Below are 27545 nucleotides of genomic sequence, written 5' to 3' on the forward strand. Positions count from 1 at the left end.
CCCAAAATAGAATGCTGTATTGATATTTGAGGTGCATTCTAGTCTCTGAACATTCCTTTCAAGAAGCTCTATAATGAGCAAAAGGCAAAGGATTCTTAACATGAGTATTCTCAGTAGGTATCCATAATTCCTTTTATTCTGGCTTGAGGAGAGCTGATGAGATGAAAAAATAGAGCAATAATAGTACCCAGTTATTCAGTGAAGGTTTTGTATTGTCAGCCCTCTAAGATTTTATACTGTTTTACCTGAAGCTGAGAATCCATAATTGTTTACATTTTCTGCTTGTAGCTATGTAATGTTAATGCATGTCTATTTCTAAGCACCTCTTCATGGAATTGCAAAAGGACAATCATATTGGAAATTAAATATGGAGATTTTACCCCCACCCATAGAAATTACATGTTAACATTAAGATTTAGATGAAAGATGAAAGAGTAATATATTTTTATTGACATGATCACGTAGTCAGTGAAATGAAAATCATGAAAATGTATTTTCAAAATCTTAAGTTATCTCCTTGTTGGGAAGGGAATACTGTATTATTGTATGGAAAAGGGGAAAATATGAAAGCAGATGTTAGAAAACATGACTTCCAAGCTGAAAATAATTGTCTATGAAGAAAACACAAAGCCAGTAGAATAAATTGTAAATTCCTTTAACACTGAGCTAGTTGTTGCTCTTAGCACATCACTAATTTTGCAATACATAAATAGTTTATACGAAGAAGGCAATGGCAACCCACTCCAGTACTCTTGCCTGAGAAATCCGATGGATGGAGGAGCCTGGTGGGCTACAGTCCATGGGGTCGTGAAGAGTCAGACGTGACTGAGCCACTTCACTTTCACACGCTGGAGAAGCAAATGGCAGCCCACTCCAGTATTCTTGCCTGGAGAATCCCAGGGACGGGAGCCTGGTGGGCTGCCATCTATGGGGTCGCACAGAGTTGGACACGACTGAAGCGACTTAGCAGCAGCAGCAGCAAATAGTTTATAAAGTTAAAGGTTTCTTATGTATTCAGAAGTATAATGAAAAATAAAGTTAGGGGTGATCAGAATTTTCTACTTACCTTGAAAGTTGAGAGTAGATTAGAGTCCTAATACATCTTAAAGTTGGTCCCAAGGTTTCAAGGCTCTTTTCCATAGGAAGACTCTTCTCCATAGTAAAGCAGTCTTTTTTTATGATTGACAGGGATTCTGCTCTCTGAATTTTTTTGAGTAGTCCAAAAATTATCTTGCAGTCTCAGTCAGGTATTAAACGTACTTTGTTTCAGGACCTCAATGATGGAATTTGTTTGTTTTTGTTTTACTGTTGAGTATTTATGTGTGTGTTAGGTTTTTAAAGTATTTTTAAAATATACAGAACATTTTACACTTCTGAAGTATCTTAAAAGTAGTCAACCTCAGAAATCTTTAAAAGTCAGAAGTTATGGTTAAAATTTCCCCCATATATACTGCTGATGGATAATGAAAATAATAATGTAAGGACCAAAATGAGTATATATATATCATACCTAGAATGACTTTTAACATATATTGTTCTATATGTCATTGTTACTTTAAAATGTAATAATACTTTTGGGTCGCATTCTTTCCAGTCTTCTACCTAGCCTTTTGCATGTTTATGTGCTATCACTTCAGTTGTATCCTGATCTTTGAGACCCCATAGACTGTAGCCCACCAGGCTCCTTTGTCCATGAGATTTTCCAAGCAAGAATACTGGAGTGGGTTCCCATTTTTTTCCCCAGGGGATATTCCCAAGCAACCAGTGTCTCTTGCATCTCCTGCATTGGAAGGTGGGTTCTTTACCACTAGTGCCACCTGGGAGGCACCTAACCTTGTATCACTCTACAAAAATGAAAGTACAGTTAACCCTTCAACAACGCAGAGGTAGGGGTGCCTTTGCTTGCCACAGTTGAAAATCAAAATATAATTTACCATCAGTCCTTTGTATACCAGTTCCTCTGTATCTGCTGTTCCTCCACATCCACTCTTCCTCAGTATCAACGGTTCTGCATCTACAGATTCAACCAACCGTGGATAGTGTAGTACTGGGATATTTACTATTGAAAAATATCTATGTGTAAGTGGACCCATGCAATTCAAAACCTATGTTGTTCAAGGGTCCACTGTAATCTGATGTGTTCTTGTTGCGTTATCTTAAATGATGATCCTCAACAGAATGGAAAATAACTCCTTACTACATATCCCCTCTAAGTGTGAGTGCGCCGAGTCAAACAGAAAACAAACCAATAAACAAGATCAGAGAAAATGAAGAGGAATAATATGCCATATGCTTATAGGCTAGTTAGTAAATATTATATAACACAGAGGAAATAACCAAAATTTTCATACTTTTATTTTAAAAATCTACATTGGATTACCTTGAAAAATGTAAACCATCAGTCCTTCAGTAAAAGCATGTATCAGTCATATGAAAAAATGCTTATTGAGCTTGAATACAAGGTTCTATTGCCAAGAAAGAATCAGATTTCCAGTTTTGTTTTGGATTCAGTGTTAAGTATAAAAGAAAAGGAGAAAACGATGGCTACTGCTGAGCTGGTGCTGGGTCTTCCAAGCTGCTACATTGTTCTTTTTTTCTGAAGTGAGCTGTGTTCTATTAGCAACACCAGCTGCTTTGCATCATAATATGTATCTACTCAACTGCTAAATGATCAAGACAGTTATGTTAAGAATAGAAAACAGTTTAAGTGTCTGTGTGTCAGTAATGCTTATTGCATTTCCTATTTTATTTCTCACTTCATTGTAGGCGCTAAGCAGCAGAGATGATAGATGCTTAGCAAAATGTGCCAGTAAGCACATGCACACATATCAGGGATGTGAAAGTCTGAGTGAAGTAAAGTAGGAGCCCAGTTATGTATTGTACCATCATTTCCCCCTCAGACTGCATAACCAAGATTGTACTTATAAAATGTGCTCAGTCCTTCATTTGACAAATATTTATGTGTGTGTGTATGTAATGTGTACATATATGTATGTGTATAATTAATCTTATTACTGGTTTATCATTCTTGTACTGGCCCAGAGCATTTTTGCCTAACTATTTAAAGGGGATTCAATGGTACCCTGTAACTATGACTAACACTTTTAATTTGAATTATATTAATTCCATGTAGTATTACTTCCTGGTTCCATTAAGTCACCTGACTAAGGAGGGGTTAAAAACGACAATATAAAATTAGGCTTTTAAAAGAATATTTAGAATGAGTGAGGAGATCACAACAAATTACAAAACAAATAGCATAATATTTTTATTCATTAAATGTCTGACATATCTCTGTATTTGTCCTCCTCTTTTGCTTCTTATTCATTGATTCATATAACAGTAGTTGTATATTATTTTCTATAGAAAACATGAATAATCAGCCTTTTCACAGGCTTAGTTGGTTGAACTTTGTTTTTTAATATTGATAATAGTAATGCATAAAACATATCACTTACCCCAGGTGTGGCTTCTGTTTGTTTGCTGCAAGTTTGTTTCCTGTAAACACAGGAATGCTATTTTTTTGTGAAGTTCCTGTCAAAAAAAAAAGAAAAAGTTAATGGTGCACCTATAATTGTGTATATAGCATTATTGAAGTATATTTCTAGAAGGAAAGAATTTCTTTTGATCAGGCATCGAAGAGAACCTAATTCTCTGCTTACAGTTTCACATGTTTAATGTTTCGAATTTTCAGTCTTATTTTTGGCTGTGTACATGTCAACTATGTTTTTCCTGCACATAAACTTTTGGTTCTAGAACACACATTCACATTGCTCCTATATAGTAGGGATTGGGGATATTCCAGGAAGTCATTTCTAGAGTTAGCAATAACTTTACTATATTGTCAAAGATAAGCAATGCCAGACACTAATTAAAGTGGTAAGCACAGGTTTTAAATCAGTATTACACTACTGCAAAAATATCCCAGTGTGAAGTGAAAAACTGTAAAATATGTGAAGGACAGCATTGGGTCCATGTGAAGTACATCTGCATTTACTAATAGACACCAAACTTAGGCTCCTACCTTCCCACAGAGATACCTATCTTCAGACAAGGACCCTATCTTCAGTTATTTCCTGGAACAAATAGTAAATTCTTCTGGCAGCCTTGATTTTCTCAAGGAGGCGTTCATAGGGTGTTAGGGTCATCTGAGGGATGTGACCTTGAATTGCTATATATTATGTTGAGAGTTTTGTTCAGGCCAACTTTTTAGGCCAAGATTGAGACATAGTTGAGAAAAGGCTTAGAAGAGTCTAGCTAGAGTTGACCAAGGAGGAAATCTATGTCAATACCCAAAAGTGACTTAACATAACAGAAAAATACCCATTAAACCATACTAAACATATCTCTAGTTTAGCTTAATTATATCAGAGTATTCACAGCCACTATGTTGTCCAACACAAGAGGAAGTGTAATGGAGTTGAAATTGGTATAAATAAAGACAAGTTTTCACTGTGATTTAAATATTTTTACTTTTGCACATTTTACAAAACATGACCATAGAAACAGTAAATTTGGAGGTACATTCTTTGGAGTAGCAGAATCGTAAAAGACTTGAAACTCAGAATCAGCAGCATAGCCAAGAGCCAGAGAGCGGAAATGTCTACAGTTACAATATCCAGTCTTCTCCATGGTCAGTTCCTAGAATACTGGCAAGGATTAGTTTAGACAGGTTAAAGAATAATTCTCTGGAGAAATATAATGTTCCCCAAAAGAGGAATACCTTACTTTTGGGGATCGTCTAACAAATGACCATATCCCCAAGTTACCTATAGTGAATCCACCAGTAACAAAGCCTTGCCCACATATTCAGAACTTCCAATATAATTTTTAGTGCTGTTCATTTAAATACCACCAAACCTCTGGGGAAAGTCTCCAGCTAAAAAAACACAGAATAGCACCTACTGAATAAAGGAATATCCTCAGAAAAGCAATTATGAGAAGATAAAATAGCTATGAAAATTCAGGATTTTTTAAAGTATTAATATGACAAAAATACTTACTGGAAATTAAAAATGATGTGGAAATGCATTCAGCTTTATATGAAAGAGTTGGGTGATAAAGCTTAAGAAGGCCCTCAGCGAATACAAGAAAAACACGGATGCAAAGTAAGAGGAAAGGGCAAAATTATTAGAAAATCTATTCAGGATGTTCAGGACTCTTCTAATGAAAGAAGAGAGAAGGAAAAAAGTGAAAAATTATTACAGATAATACACAATAACTTTTTCTGCAACTGAAGGATTATAATAAGACCATCATTATGAAATTTCAGAACACCAGAACTCCTAAAGGTTTACAGAAAAGAAGAAAATCACATATATGTGATCTTAAATCAAAATTGCATCAGATTTCTCAGAAGAAAGACAATAGAGCACTTGCCTTACATAACTCTGAAGAAAAATAAATCAATCCTAGAATCTTATGACTAGCCCAACTATCAGTCAGAGGCAGAATAAATATATTAAAAACATGGACAATTCCAAAATAATTTGCTTCCTGTGCATCCTTTCTCAAAAATTACTGGGAAATGTGTTCCACCAAAATGATGCAGTAAATCAAAAGGGAGAAAATAATATCTTAATGCCCAAATTAAGGATCAAATATAGAGGGAATTAGGTGATGGTAAAGAGAAGTGCCATGTAAACAGCTGTTCACTCTATCTGGAAAGCAGTTCATACTCATTAAAGCAAAAGAATGGAGGGCTTCAGGAGAGAGATCTTTTCCACCTACCCTTGCCCAAATGTAACATGAGTTGCATTTTATAATTTTAAAATAGTTCAGTATTTATGAGAGGGAACAATAGTAATGGATAAGATAGGTAAACTACGATTTACAAAAGTTATTTTTCTGAGTGAACCTCATGGAGCTTGGAATCAAACCTTGGAAAGCATAATCCAGGGTGCATACTTTTTCACAAATGCATTATATCAAAATGAGAATGCAAGGTAGAATGTAGTAGTGCTCTGGGATGAGAGGTTATTTTTAAAAGAATAATTGCATATTTTAATGTACAGTTTATAAAGTACTTTTCATAATATTTTGGTTATGATAAAGTACTTTGGAAGGATTTTGAGATGGAGGGATGACATGGGTCAAGAGAATGGAGAATGGGATATTTGCCAGTAGTAATAATCAGGCTCAAATTGGGGTGGATGCCAGTGAATTCTCGTGATTCTCTGTAAACCTTTTATGGTATTGGTAGGGTGTTTTGGAAGCAGATATAAATGACTTTTCCATGCCAGTGATTTAAGGACTGAACTACAACCTCTCATCTGCATCAGTAACTTGACCTCAAGCTTTTAATGGGTGACAGATGTGTCAAACTGATTTGAGCACTACGGACGCAAAATTTATGGTCCAAAATTCTTTTCCTTTGGAAATTAAACAGTGTGAAGTAGATAAACTTTTTTTTTTTTAAGATGACAAAGTTTTCTCTCTTTAGCTGCAAGTTTTTAACGATATTAATTGGAAATGTTTTAAAATGAATTGAACATATCTCTTCTGTCTCAAGTGAAGTAGAGGAATGTATCTGAACTTTTATTTTTCTTCTCATTGGTGTTTGTATTCTTTTCTTTGTGGAATTAAGTTGATGATGTTAAAGAGCTTTTTAGAAGAATACATTTCCTATTGACAATTTCTCAAATAAATGGGCCCACGCTTCAAAACATGTTTAACTCTTGTTTTATAGATTTTATGTTAGGAATAGCATATGGTGGTGATGAAATCTGACCTCTTTGTGCAGCAATGGAAATAACCAACTGTGAAGTTCGCAAGCATCACTAAGAGCAGATAAAGCAATGTTTAATTGAATAACTGGTCTTTCTAGAGCTGCTGGCTATTGTTTCCCAAATCTAAATAAATTGGGAAGTGAAAGATGCCTTATAATCCTTTTAACTTCAGAGATTCTACTGGTGGTAACAACACAACACATTCAATCACTTAACTTCATTACGTGTTAATTTCTTCATCTTCAACAGAAATCAGGGGATTACATTACCTGTCTAAAGGCAATGGCAACCCACTCCAGTACTCTTGCCTGGAAAATCCCATGGACGGAGGGGCCTGGTAGGCTGCCGTCTATGGGGTCACACAGAGTCGGATACGACTGAAGCGATTTAGCAGCAGCAGTGAAAGCATACAACACCTGTCACATAATAGATGTTCAATAAGTGTCCATTTCTGTGCCCTTCTCTAAGAGTTTTCCACCTTATAAAAGCAGACAGTTCTATAAGGCATGACTCATGCACCATTCACAGAATCAATTTAAGGGCCTATTTCCTTTTTCCTTTATATGTAAGCACTTCATTCCAAAAAGGGAAATAGGGACCTTATCCCTCTGTAAGGGATTTGATGTATTTTTCTCCATTGCTTATCTGAATTGACACAATTGGACTTTTACAGAAGAAATGATGATAACTACCTTTTACTATATTAGGAATATAGAAAGGAAAAAGCTGGTCCATGCTAAACTCTTTCATCCTAGCCAAATTCTTCAATTTCTACTGCCTTTCTGTGATAACTCCATTTCCCCATAGAGTTACAGCTTTACTCTCCATCAGGAATGTTAATATTAATCTCCTCATGGGTTGCAGTCTTATTGAAACACACACACAATAATTTAGCATTGTAATAAATTTCCTATGTATATTACCTCTGTATCAAAGGTGTTTAAATTTCTTTCAGATCAGAAAAAGAAAAGAAAATTTTCTTTGAAAATATTTTCTATCATTTTTAATTGGGTGCATTTTATTTCTGTATATGTGATACCTCACTTAAACTTTTCTGCACTTAAATCAAGAAATTCTTTTTAAAAGGATAAATACTGAATTTAGATTTTGATTAATTTTTGTCCTGATTATTTTATATCTTCTGTAATAAGTGGAAGTGAAACTGTTAGTACCCTTTACTTGAAATCATGGTATATTAAATCTGAGTCTTTTGTTTGCCCACTCCCAAATTCCAGCCTTCTTTCTACTCAATCTTAATTTTTTAATTTGAGAAAGTAAAAATATTGTTAAAGTTAAAGAAGCAGATTCTCTAACAAGAATGTATGATTACTATATTTAACTTTTTGAATAATGATATACTGAAATATACTCTATATATGTATCATGTGTCTACATAATAATACCAGATACCCTCTACCATTCTAATCATATGTTGATTAATATCCATATTACATTTTACTGACATCTTTTCTAATTAGTTTTCATTTTAGCCATATTTGTGCATATGTATTTAGGAAAACTTGTGGTTCTTACATAAAGAGAGCAATAGCTTCTATATTTGCTTTTTTTTTTTTTTAATTTTTTCTATCTAGAAATTGACATTGAACGCTGTGTGCGAGAATCAATCAACCTGTTTTGTTGGACTCCTAAAAGTGCTACTTATAGGCAGCATGCTCAACCTCCAAAGCCAACATCTGATAGCAGTGGAGTCAGAAGTTCAACACCTTATTTCCCCACTGAGTGTCCAGATCCTCCAAAAACAGATCTGGTATGTATTTGCTTGACTTAATTTATAAACTATAAAAGAAGATGAATATTATATTAATACACTTTAGCATCTTTATTGTTCATAATACAGTAATCACTTATGTTCTTTTAACATAGCTCTCTTCTAGGATGTTGTATTCATACAACTGGTTCAGGTCTTGAGGCCAGCCAAAGGTGAGAGCTTAGTTAAGGCCTTCTCAGGTCTTTCCTATGCATGCAAACATCCTGTGTGTGCATAGACAGACTTCTAGATTCCCAGGATTCTCTTAGCACTTTCAGATTCCCCTGTGGATGTTGAATTCCTCAGCTTTTAATTTTAGTGTTTTTATTTTTATTGTCAGCTTATTCTTTGCTTCTACTGTTATGGCCACTTCAGGCAGCCACAACATTAAACAATTGCTGCTGACTCTTTTTGACAGATATCTTCAGAGAAGTGTCTCTTTGCACAGAGAGGGTTGTGAATCAGGTCAAATAAAGGCAAGCATTGTAAGGAGAGGTTTCTAGGAAACTGGAAGATAGGTCAAGTAATCATAACCTGCTGAAATGACACTTTTTGGGAGCTCTAAAACCATTCTGTCCTGTCCAGTGGTTGCTAGATTTCTGGTTTGTGAGACTGTTGGTTTTTAAGGTGACTGTGGAACTGAGGAGAGGGAAATGAGAGTAGGGAAAATTAAAACTCCGCAAATCTTACATTCTTACTGAAATTCAGATGTTTCTTTTGACTACATACTCTATAGATTGCAGCAGACAGACCTTTGTTAAACTTCCAGAATTCTAAAAAGTTTATTTTGATAATCTCTGCCAGTGTTCTCATTGTGTTTTGAAGGAGCAGCTCTTCTGAGATTCTTACTTCGCCATTCTCACTGATGTCACTCATATTCTATGCTATTTGTCCACTACATTTTAATTCCTCAATGAAACAAAACGATTGAGAAATCGTTGATTTTAAAAGCTCAAAAAGGAAGAGTGACAGCTCAAGTAATGTGAAACTTCCATTTTGTGATTAAGTGAAATTTTACTAAGGAAAATTGCTGTTTATTTTAACTTTGAATAAGTGGTTTTAAATCTTTGCCCTTACAGTCTCATCTGACATGAGATTTTTGTTTAAAGTGTTTAATAGTCTGAATGTCACTAAACCCCAAGTCCCTTAATATGTTGCTAATTATGATAAGTGTCAGAGTACTGGGTCAATTTGCTAAAACTTTGTAATACAAAACTAACTTTTTTTGTATACTCATAAATCTGATATATTATTCCTAACAACAATACTAAGAATGAAAGAGAAAAATGTATTATTTACATAAAATGTTGCTATCTGAAGAATATTCAAGTTTTGGTTCACTTTTGTTTAGAATTTATTTCATTCTTTTTATATTTCAACTGTAAAGAAAAATATAATGAATAGTGTAAAAATGCATTGTTTTTCAACAATATGTCTGAACACATACTGTTAAACAGATGTCATTCAAGTTACTGAATTAAGAGTACCTACATTCAAAATTTGCATTTAGTGAAGGATATACCAACAGTAAGCAAAAAAAGTAAACATTTAGTGTGTTTTCTAGAGTCTACATATAAGTAAGATCATGTGGTATTTGTCTTTATCTGTCCAACTTATTTCACTTAGCATAATATCCTATGGATTATCCATGTTGTTACAAATGGCAGGATTTCTTTTTTAATGGTTGAATAATATTCCATCATATACGTATACACAACACTTTCTTTATCCATCCATCTGTTGTGGAACATTTAGTGGCATTTAGGTGCCATTGTGGAAATTAAACAATAAGAAAAAAATAAATGGGACTGCATCAAACTGAAAAATTGTTATACAACAAAGAAAACTATCAATAAGACGGAAAGGCAGTCTTATGAATGGGAGAAGATATTTGCAAACTATATATTCAGTAAGGGATTAACATCCAAATTACACTAAGAACTCATACAACTCAAAATCAAAGAACATACAACCCGATTAAGAAATGGGCAGAGGACCTGAATAGACATTTTCCAAAGCCATAAAGTATATGTCAGTTGCTCAGTCATGTCTGACTCTTTGCGACTCCATTGACTATAGACCATCAGCCTCCTCTATCCATGGAATACTCTAGGCAAGAATACTGGAATGTATTGCCATTCCCTTCTCCAGGAGATTTTCCTGACCCAGGGATTGAACCTGGGCCTCCCACACTGCAGGAAGATTCTTTATTGTCAGAGCTACCAGGGAAGCCCTTCCAAAGGCATACAGATGGCTAACAAATACATGATCAACATCACCAATCATCAGGGAACTGTAAATCAGAACCCCAATTTGATATGCACTCATACTGGCGACTTAGCAGCAGCAGCAGCATACTGTTAGAATTGCTATCATCAAAAAGACAACAAATAATTAATTGGCAAAAATGTGGAGAAAGGGAACCTGTGTGCACTGTTGGTGAGATGTAAATTGGACCAGCCACTGTGGAAAACAACAGAAAGGTTCCTCAAAAAATTAAAAATAGAACGGCCATATGATCTATGGCAGTTTCACTTCTGGGTGTTTACCTGAAGAAAGCAAAATTAATTTGAAAAAAATATCTACACATCAGTGTTCATAGCGGCATTATTTATAGTAACCAAGATATGGAGGCAACCTAAGTGTCCATCAATAGATACATGGATAAAGATGTGGTATTTTCATACACACACAATGGAGTATTACTGAGACAAAAAATATTGAAATCTTGCCATTTGCAACAACATGGATGAAACTTGAGGGTATTTTGGTCAGTGAAATAAACCAGAGAAAGAAAAATATCATATTATCTCACTTATATGTTGAATCTAAAAGACAAAAAAATAACAGAACAAAGTGAGACCGTACTTACAAATACAGAGAACAAACAGGTGGTTGCCTGAGGAGAAGGATGTGGCAGAGGGGTGTGTGTAAAATAGGTGAAGAAGATTAAAAGATACAGACCTCCAGTTATAAAATAAATAAACCATGGAGATATAATACACAGTATAAGGAATGTGGTCAATAATATTTTTATAACTTTGTATAGGGTTAGATGGCTAGTAGACTTATGGTCTTCCCTGATAGCTCAGTTGGTAAAGAATCCGCCTGCAAGGCAGGAGACCCTGGTTCAGTTCCTCAATTGGGAAGATCCCCTGCAGAAGGGTTAGGCTACCCACTCCAGTATTCTTGGATTCCCTTGTGGCTCAGCTGGTAAAGCGGGAGACCTAGGTTCCATCCCTGGGTTGGGAAGATCCCCTGGAGAAGGGAAAGGCTACCCACTCCAGTATTCTGGACTGGAGAATTCCGTGGATTGTATAGTCCTTGGGGTCACAAAGAGTTGGATATGACTGAACGAGTTTCAATTCACAGACTTACGGTACTGATCGTTTCATAATATCTACAAATGTCAAATCACTGTCTAGTACACCTTAATCCAATATAATATTGTATTCCAGCTATATTTCATTTTTTAAAAGGAGAAGAAGAAAAGGACAATGGAAAATGCCAAGAAGTGGGAGTCTGGAGAACATTAGAGAAGAGTTACCATTTTATGTGAGAGACTCAAAGAAAATCTCAGAGAAGGCAATGGCAACCCACTCCAGTACTCTTGCCTGGAAAGTCCCATGGATGGAGGAGCCTGGTAGGCTGCAGTCCATAGGGTCATGAAGAGTTGTACACGACTGAGCGACTTCCCTTTTACTTTTCACCTTCATGCATTGGAGAAGGAAATGGCAACCCACTCCAGTGTTCTTGCCTGGAGAATCCCAGGGACGGGGGAGCCTGGTAGGCTGCCGTCTGTGGGGTCGCACAGAGTCGGACATGACTGAAGCGACTTAGCAGCAGCAGTAGCAGCAAAGAAAATCTATTTAATAAGGAGACATTTGGGAAGAGAACCTAAAAGAAGTGAGAGAGTGAGCCATATATATTTCCTGAGGAAAAATGTTCCATCTTGCAAGTGCAAGGTAGTAGCATTGCTTTGAATGTTAGGAGAACAGTAAGGATACTATACATAGAATGGAATGATAAGAGTGTTGTTTTTGTTGTTTAGTCACTCAGTGGTGTCTGACTCTTTTGCAAACCCATGGACTTTAGCTGACCAGGCTGTTCTGTCCTTTAAAGATATACAAACTTACTATTACAATAGTAAGTATTAATTTTTAAAGAAAAACCAACAGATACTGCTGACTCATTGAATGTGAGGTACAAAAGAGAGAGTGTGTGAAAGAAAGTGTCAGTTGCTCAGTCATGTCTAACTCTGCAACCCCTGGACTGTAGCCTGCCAGGCTCCTCTGTCCATGGGATTCTCTAGCCATTCTCTCCTCCAGGGGATCTTCCTGACCCAGGGATTGAACCTGCATCTCCTGCACTGCAGGCAGAGTCTTTACCATCTGAGCCTCCTCGTGGTTATCCAGGTCATTAAGACCTTTTTTTTATAGTTCTTCTGTGTATTCTTGCCACCTCTTGGGCTGGCAAAAAGTAATAGAAATAAAATAAAATAAAAAAGAAAGTAATAGAAACAAAAACAGTTTTCTTACTATGTAGAAGTTAAAAATAAACCAAAAAATAAAATAAACAACTTCTTTTTTACTCTTCAAATAAAGAATACATTTCCAATAAAAATTCTAGAGTATCTAGAAAATAATCAGAACCTATTAGTACAGCACAAGTGGATATTTCTCTTAACCACTTACATGATCCCTTATGTATATTAGATATTGATTGATTGTCCCTATCAAGTCATTTTATTTCAGCTAGCTTTTGGAAGATTGATAGAGTTTATATAAGTAAAGAAGATAATTTCTTTTTTATTACCATGAGAAATCTCAACACCATTCTAAAGATTTATGGAAAATAAAAATAATGTTCCATATTCACCTAATTTTGCTTTACTTACTCTTTCCAAAGCATACTCTGCTTTGGTAAAGAGCAGGTTCACTGGAAGAGGCCCCATTTCCTCTGCTAAGGAGGGAACTTGCAACACTATGGAGTTCCACCATTAATGTTCTGGAGTGTTAGGTTATGCAGAGGCTAAAATTTTATAACACACATATTGTGACTTTGTGAATATTAAGTATGTAAAGAGTTGAAAGAAACTGGGTCGTTGAAATTATTCACAGTGAAATAAAGGAGTTCTTAAATACACAGATTTGAAATTAAAATTTAAATTACTCATTACAGTTTTTCTGCTTATACATTTAATATCCTTTTAGTTTGAACATACCTTTCTTGAATTCTATAGTCTAAACAAAGATCATTTCTTCTTGTTAACTATTGATACCATGGTATTGTGTGTGTGTAAGTTGTATTTAATTGTTACATTTTATTTAAGTGATGAATTTAGTGCTCCCAAAAATTACTCTGTAGTAAACATCATGAGGAAAAATGTATGACTTCATATTTATAAAGTGTAGCTGTAAGTTGCTGAAGGAGGAAACGGGAAAAGTAGATCCAAAAGAAGTGGCAAAGCCAGGAAAGCATATTCTTAAACTCTAATTTAAGTTGGTTTCATTGGTACTATATTTTAATTAATTATGAGACTTTATACAGAGAAGAATTGTATTAGGGGAAGCTCAGAGTCCTTGGCAAGAAATATCTTGGTTAGGTGAGAGGACAAAAACAACTCCAGCAAGACTTCTGAAGTCTCTCTAATGTTAAAAGGGGAATCTTGATAAGAACAGTCGTTCCTAAACAGAGCTGATCCTCAGAGGGAGAATATCTTTGATCCCTCTCTAAGCTAAGTCAGACTTTTCCTTCTGTTAGTCAAAGCGAGAACTCCTCCAGGTTGGATACAGCTAATGAGAACTTGTTTCTGAGGTTAAGGAAGTGAACTTCTCACACTGAGTAGTCTGTCAGAGTCCGACACTTAGGACTGGCTGGATTAAAATTACATGGCAAAGCTGTATCTATTAACACAATAAGGAAAATGAAGTGTAATAGGTAAAGGCTTCCTGTTTTTGAAATCCATACTATTTGTTTTTCTTTAGGGTTTATTAATATAGCTGATTGTTTTCTGTACCTATAATTTATCTTGTTAGTCATTTATAATAGCATAACACTATATTTTAATCCATTTAACATGATCATGAGGGTGCCAGATTATTCAGTCTCTCTATGTGCCTATATTTCCTTTATTAAACTAAATTCGTGAAGAGTAAGAACTGCATCTTAATGATTTTTGTGTTCCCATTGCTTAGTATAATGCTTGATGCATCATAACCTCTTAAGAAATGAAATAAGATACATCTCTGATAATTTACATGTGCGTTAAAGATCCCCAGGGCCCAGTTCAATGGCCAGGAAATAGTGTGCTCTCAATATATGTGTATTTAATTGAAGTAATTACCACAAATAAGGTTTTACTAGTGAACTCTCAGTTGAACAAAGCATTAATCCACAACTCATTATTCATCAGGCATGTTAACTGCATCTACTTTTCCTTCATAGCATCCATTTTACTGATGATTTTAGTGGTACATGTTTGCCATTGCTTTCTGTCATTGACCGTTCATATTTTTTCTCATTTTAAAACTCCATTTGCTTCACTGCAGCAGTCTAAAACTTGAAATATTTACATATTGAATATCTTCAACATTTACTGCTGCCCCTTTTTGTGAAGTGTGAGAAATCAAAATTCCAGTTGTATATTAAAGATATATCTTCTTCTGAGTTATAGAAATCCCTGGGTCTTCTTTTGCTAAATCATTAAATTAGTAAATGCCACTTTTCTGACTGTAGATACTTCGGTGTTCACAGTCTGTTCTGAATGGAGCAGTGCCCTCTTAATTCAGTGAGTGAAACAAGGGCAGAAAAATGCCCAGAGCCAGACAAGAATCAAATAATGACTGAAGGAGCACTAGATTTCTCGAGCGTACTGTACCGAGGAAGGTTGGATTGTAGGGTTGGATCTTGGGAAGGAAAAGAGATGTTTACAAGTTTGGGATAGGAGGGTATTGAGGATGGAGTTTTGGATAGAAAACACAAAAGAAGAAAATAAATAAGAAGTCTTGTCATCTTTGGTGAAAATAACACTTCTCATGACTTAGGGTAGAATACCCTGTTTAGAATAGGCCCAGGCCAGCAGCTGGACTGATCTGAGCCACGGCACACTTCCCCACAGACATCAGGGTGAGACTTTGACATGGCATTAGCATATCTACATTGCAGTTGACAGGAAGGTTATGCTGGTGACAGTTTTTGTTCCTTTGCAGTTTGATTTAGTTCAGTATGGATTTGAGACAGTTCCTAAAGCAGTGTTTTTTCACTAGTTAAGTCTATTGAATATATTTTCTTCATGAAGACTGTTGGGCACAGGTAGCACAATTCCAACTTGCTAATGAATATCTGGGTTCTTGCACTGAGATCTTTCTTATGCATACTCAAAGTCCAGGGATGTCATTGCATGTATCAGTGACATTCCATGGCATTTAAAGAGAAACGGATTCTGGCGCTATTCTACAGAAGGGTAGCAACAAGAGACACATACAGGATTCTGTGAGTCTAATGATTTTCACAATCCCAGGGTTTAAATGTCTTGTTTTTTTTCAGCTATCCTTCCAGGATATCCTATAAGCTATGCAAAATAAATAAACAAGCCTTGTTATATGATATATACTACCAAAATTTCAGTTTGTTAAACCCAATTATGCTAACAAATAAAGGTGAATAATGAAAAAGAAAAGGCAGCTTTTATCTGAAATATTCTCATATCTTCTAGAGAATTAATGTTAAAGTTTATTTGTTTCTTCATTTCTCCCCAAAGCCAAAATGAGCAACTAAACTGGAATTATTCCAGATGTGTCTATGTGAATTATAGGTTACTGCTCCTAAATCCGGAGAAGGCAATGGCAACCCACTCCAGTACTCTTGCCTGGAAAATCCCATGGGACGGAGGGGCCTGGTAGGCTGCAGTCCATGGGGTCGCTAGGAGTCGGACACGACTGAGTGACTTCACTTTCACTTTTCACTTTCATGCATTGGCGAAGGAAATGGCAACCCACTCCAGTGTTCTTGCCTGGAGAACCCCAGGGACAGAGAGCCTGGTGGGCTGCCGTCTATGGGGTCACACAGAGTCGGACATGACTGAAGCGACTTAGCAGCAGCAGCAGCAGCTCCTAAATCCTATAGAAATTAAGTAAAACAAACATTAGCAAAGAATAGATTAGAATCCTGACATACTTCATTTAATTAATGCATTTTAAACTTTCATGCTTATTAAATAGATACTTGAAATAGTTTAAGATTAATGTTTGTTTTCTTGAATAAACTAAATGGTTCCCAGTGAATTCAAATAGCCCTCTTATGGAAAACTAGATTCCCACATGTACTTATACCCATTTCCAAATCCTATTTTCAGTTATATTCATCTGTTTCAGTTTCTTTCTTTCCCAGTACTAGTACCAAGAGATTATTAAAATTATAACTATATCATACATTTGGCACTGTGTTTCTACATGAATTGTAGAATTGGCTTGTCGTTTTCCCTCCTCCCCTGGGAAAAATATCATTTTGGTATTTATGTTGTGATTAAGTTTATAAAAAGTAGAAAAAATCGATATACAATAATGAGTTTTATATTTTCCAAAATTAGAATATGCCTTTCTATGTATTCATGTCTTGTAGTTTCTCTATGGTGTTTTATTTCTTATGTGTTTCTTGTTTGGCTTATTACTATTTTAACCTTTCTCTTACCATTATTATTAGGATATTTTATTTCATTGTATTTTCTAGCTGGTTATATATAAAGAAAGATGCTGGCTTTGCAAACAGTTTAATGTAGTGGTAAACAGCTACATTGTTTAGAATAGATTAGAATTTCAAAACCCAGGTCTGCCATACCAACTGTATGACCTGTTTGCTTATCCATCAAACAGAGATTAATAATTTTACATGCTTCATCGGATTTATTGGGAGTATTAAATTAGATAGTATATTCAGAACATTGCTGGCACATAGTAAACACTCTGTAAGTTTTCACTTTCATCCTCATTATCATTATCATTTATCTGCCATGTTAATGTTCCCTCATTATTTGTAAGTTTTTCCATTGATTTAAATTTTCCAGTTGTATATCATCTAAAAATTATAATTTTGCTTCTTTTCCAGTTCTATCCGTCTTATATCTATCTGTTGTTTAGTTAATTAACCTCAGTCTTCAGTGTTAAATAACAACGGTAATGATGAACAGAGCTTCCCAGATGTTATAGTAGTAAAGAATCTGCCTGCCAGTGCAGGATATGCAAGAGACGCATTTGGATCCCTGGTTCAGGAAGATTCCCTGGAGTAGAAAACGGCAACCCACTACAGTATTCTTGACTGGAAGATTTCATGGACAGAGGAGCCTGGCAGGCTACAGTTCATGGGATCACAAAGAGTCGGACATGATTGAGCATGATGGTAGACATCTTTAGTTAACATTTAGAGTTAGTGGCAGTGCTTCTGGTGTTTTACTTGCTCAGTTTTGACTTCAAAGATAAATTTTATAGGTTATGAAAGAACCATGCATTCTGATTTCTTAAAGAGTTTTATCAAATATCTTTCAACATGTTTTTTGGATATTCAGAAGTAAATAAAGAGAAAATAACTATTATTGGCTCCTAAGCTTTTTATTGTTTCAGTTTTTGGAGCCAGCTGTAAATCTAGGCTCTGTCCTCATTTCTGTTTATATAGAGGGTATTGACAGTATATACCACAAGCTCATTAGAGATCTCACCAGCCTTGTCTTTAGTACAGCAATCGCTAGACTTTGTCCCATAGGTGTTTCTTGGCACTCCAACCAGAGAGCATTTCAGTCATTACTTGACTTTGGTTATATAATGAGGAGAGTGATGAGAGAATTTCCCAAGTGACAAGGAACACAGGAGCAAAAATTTCCTTCGATGTATAAGATGTTCAAGCTGGTTTTAGAAAAGGCAGAGCAACCAGAGGTCAAATTGCCAGCATCCACTGGATCATGGAAAAAGCAAGAGAGTTCCAGAAAAACATCTATTTCTGCTTTATTGACTATGCCAAAGCCTTTGACTGTGTGGATCACAATAAACTGTGGAAAATACTTCAAGAGATGGGAATACCAGACCACCTGACCTGCCTCTTGAGAAACCTATATGCAGGTCAGGAGGCAACAGAACTGAACATGGAACAACAGACTGGTTCCAAATAGGAAAAGGAGTACGTCAAGGCTGTATATTGTCACCCTGCTTATTTAACTTATATTCATGAGAAACACTGGGCTGGAAGAAGCACAAGCTGGAATCAAGATTGCCAGGAGAAATATCAATAACCTCAGATATGCAGATGACACCACCCTTATGGCAGAAAGTGAAGAGGAACTAAAGAGCCTCTTGATGAAAGTGAAAGAGGAGAGTGAAAAAGTTGGCTTAAAGCTCAACATTCGGAAAACGAAGATCATGGCATCTGGTCCCATCACTTCATGGGAAATAGACGGGGAAACAGTGGAAACAGTGTCAGACTTTATTTTTCTGGGCTCCAAAATCACTGCAGATGGTGACTGCAGCCATGAAATTAAAAGACGCTTACTCCTTGGAAGGAAAGTTATGACCAACCTAGATAACATATTCAAAAGCAGAGATATTACTTTGCCAACAAAGGTCCGTCTAGTGCAGGCTATGGTTTTTCCAGTGGTCATGTATGGATGTGAGAGTTGGACTGTAAAGAAAGCTGAGCACTGAAGAACTGATGCTTTTGAACTGTGGTGTTGGAGAAGACTCTTGAGAGTCCCTTGGACTGCAAGGAGATCCAACCAGGCCATCCTAAAGGAGATCAGTCCTAGGTGTTCATTGGAAGGACTGATGCTGAAGCTGAAACTCCAGTATTTTGGCCACCTGATGCAAAGAGCTGACTCATTTAAAAAAACCCTGATGCTGGGAAAGATTGAGGGCAGGAGGAGGAGGGGACGACAGAGGATGATATGGTTGGATGGCATCACCGACTCAATGGATATGGGTTTGGGTTGACTCTGGAAGTTGGTGATGGACAGGGAGGCCTGGTGTGCTGCGGTTCATGGGGTCACAAAGAGTCAGACATGACTGAGCGACTGAACTGAACTGATAAGAAAAAAAAAATGCGAGAAAAGGGTAATGATGTCAGTAACCCAATTTAAGTAAAGGCTGTACCTTGGAAAGGTAGAGTTAGAGATGAAGATATCAATTTAACCAACTAAAACACCTCTTTGTCACCAGTGGGCTCTACTTCCTGAGTCTCTGCTGCTATTGAAAGCTGACTATAAAGTTCTGTGTGAAGTAGCAGTTCTGTCACATTCCAGAAGGAAGCTATCATATGTTCTACCTTTAGGAGCTTAGCTGAGGGGAGCCACTCTCATGTTTAACATATTCATCTTCTTTATCTCATCCTAGGAAATTTATCAAGTTCTGGTTTTATTTTGAAATTATTTCCAGAAGCTTTTAGAAAATTATAGAGTGGCACCAGCACCACCGCTGCCCATATACATCACCACATTGTCCATGTTTTTGATCCCTGGACCACTGTGAGAGTTCTCCACGTAACTGCCTCCATGTCTTCTGCCCTCACTTCAACCACTTTATTTTTTTTTTTTTCAACCACTTTAAACTAAAAAATATTTCCCAGTTACCTGTCTTTGAAATGCATAAGTTCTTAATTGATCTAAGTCTGTGTGTATACTTTTTTTTTAATTTATCTATTTTAATTGGGGGCTAATTACTTTACAGTATTGTAGTGGTTTTTGCCGTACATTGACATGAATCAGCCATGGGTGTACATGTGTTCCCCATCCTAAACCCGCCTCCCACCTCCCTCCCCTTCCCATCCCTCAGGGTCATCCCAGTGCACCAGCCCTGAGCACCCTGTCTCATGCATCGAACCTGGACTGGCGATCTGTTTCACATATGGTAATATACATGTTTCAATGTATGTATGCTTATACATATAAACAGTACTAAGCCTCATAATTAGAATCATTCCTGAATCTCTTTAAGTAGAAACTCCTCTGATGTCATTAAGTGTTATGTACACGTTTCAAACTTCTGTCCTAAGGGATAGGCAAGAAATTTTCTGACCTATTAACAGCTGAAAATCAATCAGAAAAAAATTGTCACAGAATTCTAGAGCTGAAAAAAACATAAGATGTCCGCTCCTGGCCCTTCATTTTATACGAGAAAAAGCTAAGACCCAGAGAGATGAAATATCTCCAAAATATTGATATTGTATATCAAAGAGAAAATTACTTTCTTTACATAAATTAAGCTTACACACAATTTTTTAAGAGCACATCTGTGAAAATTTTAGCATAAAATCCCTAATCACTGAAGAAGTTCTATCTCCATATGTTTCATATTCATGTACATTATCTCACTTATTTGAGGGAGAAAAATATTCTCTCTAGTATGAGAGCTATATTATGCAGCTTCCAGAGCTTGACAGTTTTATTTCAGACTTCCATTTCAGATGCTAGGTTTCTGTATCTTAGAAATAGTAACCTTTCCTAGTCTCTCTATAAGCAAGAGGAATAAATGAAAATACTATAATGCCATTTAAACAATTTGTTTTTTAAATATCTTTGCAAGTTGATAAAGTTTTTGAGGATTGTTTTTCTTTGTTAGTGTTCCTTTGAGAATGGTAGTTAATGGCACTGCCGGTCCCTCCTCATACATTAGCTAGAAATAGCTATTACTAAGAAAGCAGAGTCTGCTTGCTGTAGACATGTGGGAAAATAAGAATTACCGAATATTGCTCTAAAAACTCTCAGCTTTATGTATTCTAAGCCTTACTAATAGTTTACGTAATGTAAGATTTACTCAGCAGTGTATGGATATACCTAACAAAAGTACCTTTTTCCTTTCCCTTTTTCTTCAGACATTGTTTATTATTTCTTATGGTTTGACTGAAGTTTTTATGCTGATAATTCAAAAAATATGATCCTGTAGCCATTGTTGTTTGTTGTTCTGTTGCCCAGTCATGTCTAACTCTGTGACGCCATGGACTGCAGTGTGCCAGGCCTCCCTGTCCCTCACTGTCTCCCAAAGTTTGCCCAAGTTCGTGTCCATTGCATTGGTGATAACATCCAGCCATGTCATCCTCTATCATCCCCTTCTCCTCCTGCCTTCAATCTTCAACCTAGCCACATCTTCTCCCAAACACTAGTTTCTGTCTCCAGCCGCATCTCAACACTTCAACTTGGTAGATAGACCCCGTGCATCCTATTTCAGAAGTCTAAATCAGAACTTGTTTTCCCCTTGTCTACTGTCTGTCATTGTTACTGTCTTCTTTTCTCCCTTAACCACCCATGTCCAAAACATAAGTACTATCTTGGCTCATCCCTGTCCTTTATCTTTCATAAATTTTCCTACAGTGCCTCTCACATATTCTTCCTTTACCTTTAATCAATACACCCAGTTTTACTGAACAGCTACTGAATTTCAGGCTCTCTGCTAGGCAGTGGAAGTGTAAAAACAAGCCCTAGTCCCTGTTTTCAAGGAGCTCATGGTATATTTATTGAAAGAGACTAGTATCAGTATGGAACAGGGCCTGTAAACCTGAGACACTCTGGTTGGATACTTGTGAACTAAATTAAAAAAAAAAAAAATCCTTCAAAATGAAAATAGCTTCCTGACAAATTTCTGCCTTGTTCATAGCAGGATTAATTGAAACAATTGTGGAAAGGATTTTAAATGAGTTATTTATTCAGCATACCTCCTAGAGGTAGAACCCAAGCTTTAGAATCAAAATACTTTCCCAGTATGTTTGATTAATTGCTTCACACAGAATATACATGTAAACCCCCACTTCTTTTCTTCACAAACTCCTATTCATCCTTTTAGGCTTTACTCATGTATTACCTTTTTTAAAAAATGTTTCCAAATTTCCACTTGCTGCTGGGCAAATGAACCACTGCTTTTCCTGTATCAGGATGGAAACCAAATTTCAGTGAGTTCAGGAGTGAATGTAAAGAAAGTAGATGTGAGAAGATAGACAGTAGCTAGAAAGTACTTGCCCCTTGGAGAGTAATTGTATTACTTAGTATTTATTTTTACATTTAGCTTTCACTATGGATGGGAGAGAATTGGATGTATTTGTAGGCCAAGGGAATGACTGAAGGAAAAAAAGATAATGAATAGAGCAAGGCTCTCGGTTTCCCGTGTCGTCAGTTAATCTAGATCTTCATAAAATTCACTTTATTACAAGATTTTCTGCCTACTTTTTTCCCATCTCTAATTCATCCTGCAAAATATGGCCTAATTAATCTTCCTAAAATATTGCTGTTGACATGTGACACATTCCTCCAAAAATCCTAAGTTCTTATCTATTTCTTATGTCCTTGAGCTTCTCTGTCTTCAGAGCCCTCATGGTCTGTCGCCTACCTACTTATTCAGTACTATTTCTCTCTTTTTCTCAGGACAGATGTTCATTCAGTAAAACTAGTCTCTTCATTACTATTTTCATACCCTTTGGCTCTAAGTTCTATCAGAACTAGTATCTTTGTTTTGTTCATAAATGTATCCCAAGCATATTGTATATACCTAGTGGGTGCTCAATAATTATTTATGGACTGATTCCTTACTCATTCACACCTTAGAACTCTTACAATTACCTACTTATGCAACACTCCTCTTCCTCTTTTCTACTTTTCTAAACCTTACTGTTTCCTGACTCAAGTCCCACTTCTTCCACCAATTTTTTGCTATTTCTCCCCATTATTGTGTTTATTCCTTTCCCTGTATTCTCATAGTATGTAGCTGTGATTCCATACACTGAATCTTATGAGAGAAGCAGTGTAATAATGTGGTTAAGAGCTCAGACTCCAGAGCCAGACTAAAGTTGAATCCTGACACTGTTACTTACTGATTATGTGGCCTTTGTTATTTAACCTTTCTCTACCCCAATTTCCTCATCTGTAGCATGATCAAAATAATAAAATCTACCTCACAGAATTGTTGCAATATTGAAATGAGCTCATATATGTCAAGTGCCTATCACAGTGACCAGCACATAGCAAGCACAATATAAATATTTTCTTTCATTATTGTGTACTTTTATTATTGCTTTTATGTTAATATTTTCCAATCAGATTAGGGACTCTTTGAGGTGAAAATGGTGTTTTATCTCTATCAAGATGGCTCAGCCCAAAGCTGGTTGATTAAATATTTTTTAATTGATGATTTATTAAAAATTTAGACTATATTAAGACTACCATGAAATTCAAGCTGCTTCACTTGGAATGTGATTTTTAAAAACAACTTATTTCATCTAAAGATATACAGTCTACCGAACACTTTTATCCTTATTATATCAATTGATCCTTAAATTGGTTTATTCTCATAGTACAGCTTAGAATTGTATGGTCAGAGAAGGTAAGCATCTAACACCCTATTTCTCAGCACTACCACATTCCCTACTTCTTGCCTGCTCAGACAGGTACAGGACAGATTATTAAGTCTTCTGTATAAACAGACATTCTACTACAAAAGAGAATATCACTACCCCTTCTTTTAGGTATGCCCAAATCTCTACAAATGGCTGTCTTGGGCACTTCCCTTCACTTACCTTGTGAGAGAGCCAGGGGGAGTGATTAGAGTGTCCAGAAACACCTACTTCTCTATCCTGCAGGATGAGAAGGGAGGGGCATCTTATCTTGAACACTGTGCTCACCATGAAGTTGACCACACCACCTCCAACTAAAGCTCCTTATGTAATTTGGGAGGAGAGAGGACACTGGGATAATAATTGGAAGTTGCAATTTCAGTCACTTCTCACCTAGCCCCGGGGAGGGGGGATGGAGAGGGGGCGGGCAGGGGAGACGTTGGTGGCTTTTAAGCCTCTTTGTTTCAACCCAGGAATAATATCATTCCGCATCCTGTTACACATGCATACATTCATTTACCAAACATTTCAGCACCTTCCTTGGGCAGAGCCCTCTCATCTCTTGCTATGAGAGATACAAAAGAAATCTAAGCAATTTAAGCTGTTGATATACCTGGCTCTTTGTTGTCATCAGCATATTTGTATTGATCCTGTCTCTCTCCTCAAAACATGATATGTCACTTGAAGGCTCTGTGGAGTAGAGTTTTCCTTAAGAAAGTGTACTTAAAAAAAAAAAAAAAAAGTATTTTCATTATGTTGAAATACACATTATTTAATACATAGATAGCTGGCCCTGTGATGTTCCCTGTCTTATAAACATGCCTACTTTTGCTTTTCATGCTTTCTGATTTCCACCTTTCTTTTAGAAGTTTATACAGTTGGTGTTCTAATTCTAAATGTTTTTGCTCAAAATAAGGCAAATCTCTCTCTATAGGAAATGTATACAATGTGTGCCACTTTCTGTGCTGCCTCATTTTAGTTTCTTGAATTAGAAACTAGATATTTAATAAATTCTGCTTTGCTTCCAAAATGAAGAAAACTTAAATTGACTCAAAGAATCAGTACCATAGACATTCTAAGGTCATCCTGTCCAGAGAAAAACCCTCAGAAGCTCCAGGAAACTATCAATCTATCATGTATTTCCTGAACACCACTCCTGGCCTCATTTATACCCAGGTACCACTTAGCAACTAATCCACCACTGTAAATGTCATTTGAAATCCTTAATCTCCAAGTGGCTTTAGAGAGCCTAATTTTTTATATTAAGATTTTATCTTTCTTTCTCACCCTCCCCCTAAACACACAGATACACAAAATAATATACGAAAACTGCTTCTTTACATAGGGAGGGGTGTTTGTTGTTTTTAACCTTCTAATATACATTATGAGTATGATCACATAGGGAGTTGTTTCTGAGTACAGGATCAAAATATATTACTCTTAGAGGAAATGCAATTCTTGTTAAGAAAAATAATAGCCAGTAAGCAATAATCTACTAAATAATTTCTAATATCTTACATTAAACTAGGAAAACCTGTATAATTATTTAGTGATGGTAATGTAATTTACATTTATGTTGATAGAAGCTTAGAAAAGTATATTAAATATTCTTCCAGGTAGCCAATAGGCCCTTTTCTCTTTGATGAAGAGTTGGATAAAGATCAGTTTATTCAAATATTTTTTCATGCAGAAAACAAGGTAGTCCTTACCAATGAAACATGGCAGTAAACCTCAAAAGTTTTTTCTCCAATTGTCTGTATTAACGTTTGTTTGTCTCCTTTATGAATGCATGAAAGCCTGCCCTGCTGGCCAATATTTTTTTTTTAATCATTTAAAAACTTCATCTGAATTTAAGCATAATAATAACTTTATTGTTTTTCTGTAACATATTTTAGACATATTTCACTACATATTTTCTAGTGCTAGATCTGATTACCTACAATGGTGACCATAAGCCATGAGCTCTCATTTGTGAAGCCTTTTCATATTGCTGTAAATATTTGGTAAGAATTATCTTCAGACTGATTAGATTCATAGTTATGAAGTATTTAAGAGAAGTATATAATAGTGCTGGTTGAAAATAAATCTCATATTTTTATAAATGTTTAAATTTTCAAAAATAGCTCATGCTTAATGATTAAAACTTAAACACAGAAACGCATTTAGATAAAAAGTTGTTAATTCCACTGACTCACAGACTTTTACAATTTCTATGCATCATTCTTATATCTATGAAAATGTATTTATATAAACATGCATGTGTTTATGCACACACACACATATTCACTGTGATATATGTCACCAAACTGGTATTGCAGTGGATTTATTGTTTTTTTTAATATTCATTTTATTTATCTACTCATTTATTTGTTTGATTAGATCAGGTCTTGGTTGTGGCACAGGAGCTTCATTGTGTCATGTGGGATCATTCATTGTGGTGCACAGACTCTCTAGTTTGGTGTGTAGGCTAGTTGCTCTGCAGCATGTGGGATCTTAGTTCCCCAACCAGGGATCAAACCCTCATCCCTTGCATTGCAAGACAGATTCCTTAACCACTGGACCACAAAGGAAGTTCCAAACTTATTGTTGTATAGGATCTTTTTCCCCTTGATAATACATCTTTATTGTTTCTTCTATTAAGAAATATTTTTCTAAAATGTGATTTTAATGGGTGAATGCTATTTCTTTACATGAATCTAGTGTTATTTATTTATCCTGTCACCTTTTATTATGTGTTTCCAGTATTCCAGTTTTTCATAATTTAGGAAAAACAATATATTTAATAAATATTTTCCCATACTGCTTGGTACAATCTGTGATTATATCCATGGAACAGATTTCTAAAAAGAAATTTCTATTGCATTCATATTTGAAAATTTCTTAATACATATTATGATTTTTTCCTCCAGAAAGTCTATGTTGATTCACATATCTAAAGCATGTGTATTTTATTTATTTTTATGGAAGTATAGTTGATTTACAATGTTATGTTAATTACTACTGTATAGCAAATTGATTCACTTATACATATTTACACATTCCTTTTTAAATATTCTTTTCCATTATGGTTTATCATAGGATATTGAACATAGTTTTCTGTACTATACAGTGTGTGTGTGTGTCTGTGTGTGTGTGTGTGTGTGTGTGTGTGTCTGTGTGTTAAGTCACTTCTGTTATGTCCGACTTTTTGCGACTCTGTGGACTGTAGCCCCCCCAGGCTCCTCTGTCCATGGGATTCTTCAGAAGAGAATACTGGAGTGGGTTGCCATTTCCTCCTCCAGGAGATTTTCTCATCCCAGGGATTGAATCCTGGTCTCTTAGGTCTGCTACACTGGCAGGCAGGTTCTTGCCACTAGCACCCCCTGGGAAGCCCTGTGCTATACAGTCGGTCCTTGTTGTTTATCCATTCTACATATGAAAGCTTGTGTAGAAGCTCCCACTCCATCCCTCTCCCAGGTCCTACCCCCTGGCCACCACCAATCTGTTTTCTATCTCCAAGATTCTGTTTCTGTTTGACAGGTTCATTTCTGTTATATTTTAGATTCCACATAAGTGATATCATATGGTATTTGCCTTTCTCCATCTGACTTGCTTCACTTTAATGATAATCTCTAGTTGAATCCACGTTGCTGCTGCAAATGGCATTACTTTGTTCTTTTTGTGCCTGAGTAGTATCCTATTGTATATGTGTACCA

General features: G+C 35.9%; 1 protein-coding gene across 4 annotated transcripts in view; it reads left to right on the forward strand.

The window, feature by feature from the left end:
- TBCK (TBC1 domain containing kinase) overlaps positions 1-27545 on the forward strand; it is a 209617-nt gene that overhangs the window by 121833 nt on the left and 60239 nt on the right. For 3 of the 4 annotated variants that reach the window (XM_070372045.1, XM_005887304.3, XM_070372047.1), the window contains one exon: positions 8321-8496. In XM_070372045.1, coding sequence (XP_070228146.1) covers positions 8321-8496 — 176 coding nt within the window. Of the gene's footprint in view, positions 1-8320; positions 8497-11975; positions 13743-27545 lie in introns of those variants that run through there. The other variant, XM_070372046.1, reaches the window with a different exon arrangement.

This window comes from Bos mutus, chromosome 6 (assembly GCF_027580195.1).
Source record: "Bos mutus isolate GX-2022 chromosome 6, NWIPB_WYAK_1.1, whole genome shotgun sequence".
Taxonomy (NCBI): domain Eukaryota; kingdom Metazoa; phylum Chordata; class Mammalia; order Artiodactyla; family Bovidae; genus Bos; species Bos mutus.